The sequence below is a fragment of the Ammodytes marinus genome, assembly GCF_949987685.1.
Source record: "Ammodytes marinus genome assembly, chromosome: 2".
Lineage (NCBI taxonomy): Eukaryota > Metazoa > Chordata > Actinopteri > Uranoscopiformes > Ammodytidae > Ammodytes > Ammodytes marinus.
The window spans coordinates 27,808,804-27,811,435 of record NC_137231.1 but is presented as its reverse complement, the minus strand read 5'-3'; the positions used below and the strand labels follow the sequence as shown (position 1 = coordinate 27,811,435).

The 2,632-nt window shown below is 40.2% G+C and overlaps 1 protein-coding gene across 1 annotated transcript; it reads left to right on the top strand.

The window, feature by feature from the left end:
* Positions 1 to 286: 286 nt before the first annotated feature.
* rtn4r (reticulon 4 receptor) lies at positions 287 to 1,645 on the top strand (the record flags this gene model as incomplete). Its single annotated transcript, XM_080050307.1, has 1 exon — positions 287 to 1,645. One exon carries the CDS (start codon positions 287 to 289, stop codon positions 1,643 to 1,645), a length of 1,359 nt encoding a protein of 452 aa, XP_079906433.1.
* Positions 1,646 to 2,632: the final 987 nt, after the last annotated feature.

Sequence of the window (2,632 nt, the reverse complement as noted above, 5' to 3'; positions counted from 1 at the left end):
TGAGCAAATCAAATATTGATCATGTATATTAAGGCATCCTTTATAAATTAAAGATTTTATTTTCAGGCAGATACATTTAAAAGCTATTTTATCTGCACTCTGAAAGCTTTACTATCTGATTAAAATGTGGGGTGTTCTTTTAAGGGTTCATGCATATTGCGTGACCTGAAATAATGTATTTATGTGGCTATATTAGAAATGGGTCTTTTAATATTTACATACCTTTTTACTAATCAACTGTTGTCTTCTCTCTGTCTCCATAGGAGGGCGACTCCTGTTTCTTGTGATGTGGCTGAACCTTGCTCCTCAAACTGACAGCTGCCCTGCCAAGTGTGTGTGCTACAGTGAGCCAAAGCCCACTGTGGCCTGCCAACAACAAGGACTGTTTTCTATCCCTACCGAGATCCCTGTGAGGAGCCAGAGAATATTCCTCCAGAGCAACAAGCTAACCGTGGTGAGGTCCACCAGCTTCAGCTCCTGCCACAATCTCACTGTTCTCTGGCTGTACTCCAACAATATCAGTTACATCGAAGCTGGAGCTTTCTTTGGCTTGGAAAAACTTGAGGAACTGGACATTGGAGACAACAGCAACCTCCGAACCATCAGCCCTACAGCTTTCAGGGGGTTAACTAAATTGCATACCCTCCACCTGCACAGGTGTGGCCTGTCAGAGCTCCCCGTTGGGGTTTTCCGTGGAATGTTCTCCCTACAGTACCTTTACCTGCAGGACAATTACATCCTAACCCTGCATGATGACACTTTTCTGGACCTTGCCAACCTCACCTATCTCTACCTGCACAATAACAAGATCAAGATAATAACAGACAACATGTTTCGAGGCCTGATCAATCTCGACAGGCTGCTTATACACCAGAACCGTGTTATATATGTCCAACCAAGGGCTTTTAGTGATCTTGGTAAACTGAAATCTCTGTTCTTGTTCTTCAACAATCTTACTGTCTTGACAGGGGAGACCATGGACAAGCTGGTGTCTCTCCAGTATTTGCGTTTAAACGGGAACCAGTGGATCTGTGACTGCCGGGCAAGGACCTTGTGGGACTGGTTCAAACGTTTCAAAGGTTCCAGCTCTGAGTTAGAGTGCAATGTTCCTGAGTTCCTGGCAGGAAAGGACCTGAAACGACTGAAAAGTGAAGATTTGGAGGGGTGTGTGGAAACACCTCAAATCCAGACCAATCTGTTCAGCTCCAAGGCACAGTCTGGGAAATTCCCTTCCACCGAAAATCCTCTCGGGGACACCATACCCAGGTGTTGCCTTGGAGATAACGACAAGTCCTCCATTCTTTCTGGCAAGAGCCGTCAAATCACTAACAACCCCCTTAAGGAGAAGGAGAACATGTCCAAGACTAAATATAAGGAACCAGAACGAACGAAAAATGAGACCCAGAACAAGCAGAATGATGGACCACTGGGAACCCTGTCCAACACCCTGGACAAGTCTTTGGAAAATCTAAACCCTGAACTTATAGACAATCTGGAATCATCAACAGCGTCAAACAAAAAGAAAAAGAAGTGTTCCAAAAAGCCAAAATCAGATGCCCACTGCATCAAGGGTCAGGGTTCTACTTTGCAAGTGCTGAGCTATCTTTTCATTCCCATGATCTGGTTATCTTTAGCCATGTCTTAGGACTTCTGATCTCACTCTAAACACAGGACTCAAGATTGTTTATGCTCATGACAATGATAACATAAGATGCGTTGACATCTACAACAGACACTGACTAAAAAAAAAAGTCACATGGACCCATCATGGGTTAAGACAAACAATGATGAGGACGTTTGACAAAATGGATGCCTTTACAGAACACTGCAGATCTAATGTATATAATAAATTGGTGCCCAAAATTGTTTGTTCTCTATGTACTTAATTGTACTATGTCTAAGCAACACTTTGGGGATTCCTCCCTGTTTCCCTCTCAAAAGCTTTTACTGCTTAGAAAGACCACTGGAAGAATATTAAAAAAAGACAAAAAAACAAAAAGCAAATACAGGAATTTAGAGACAACGCACAGAAAGAATGTTGGGTCGGTTTAATGAAGAACGATCTACCCAGATTATTTATTCAAAGTGATACATTTGTTGGGTAATGTTATGTTTTTTTTTATGTTTATAAAAGCAAATGCTTTACGTCCCCCATTTTTAGTTATATTTTCATGACAGAAAGGGAATATGGGTAGCATTTACCAAAATGCTGCTGTCAATTTGTGTATGGAGATTGCAATGGTACCATAGATATGCATTTTATTTTACTTGTGTACAAGTATGAATATATTATGAATAAAAGTGATTTCATATATATTGTGTGGGATTATTCAGTATGGCAAATGTTCTATTTTTCTCTTTTTGGACATACAACATTTACATCAAATTTATAAGCAATGCTAATTCAAAGTTTATGGGTTTTGAATTGGTGGTTGCACAACAACAAGCAAATTCCACAGGTTCACTTGAGTTATTATTACATTTTGTATTGCCATTGTTTCAATATTAATTGTAAAGTCAATTACTGGACCTCATGTACTTAATACTTGCAGCTCATTAAGATCACTTTTGGGCTACATTGCTCATGCAATGATTTCTTGTTCTGAGTTCTAAGATTTAGTCAGCACAAAGT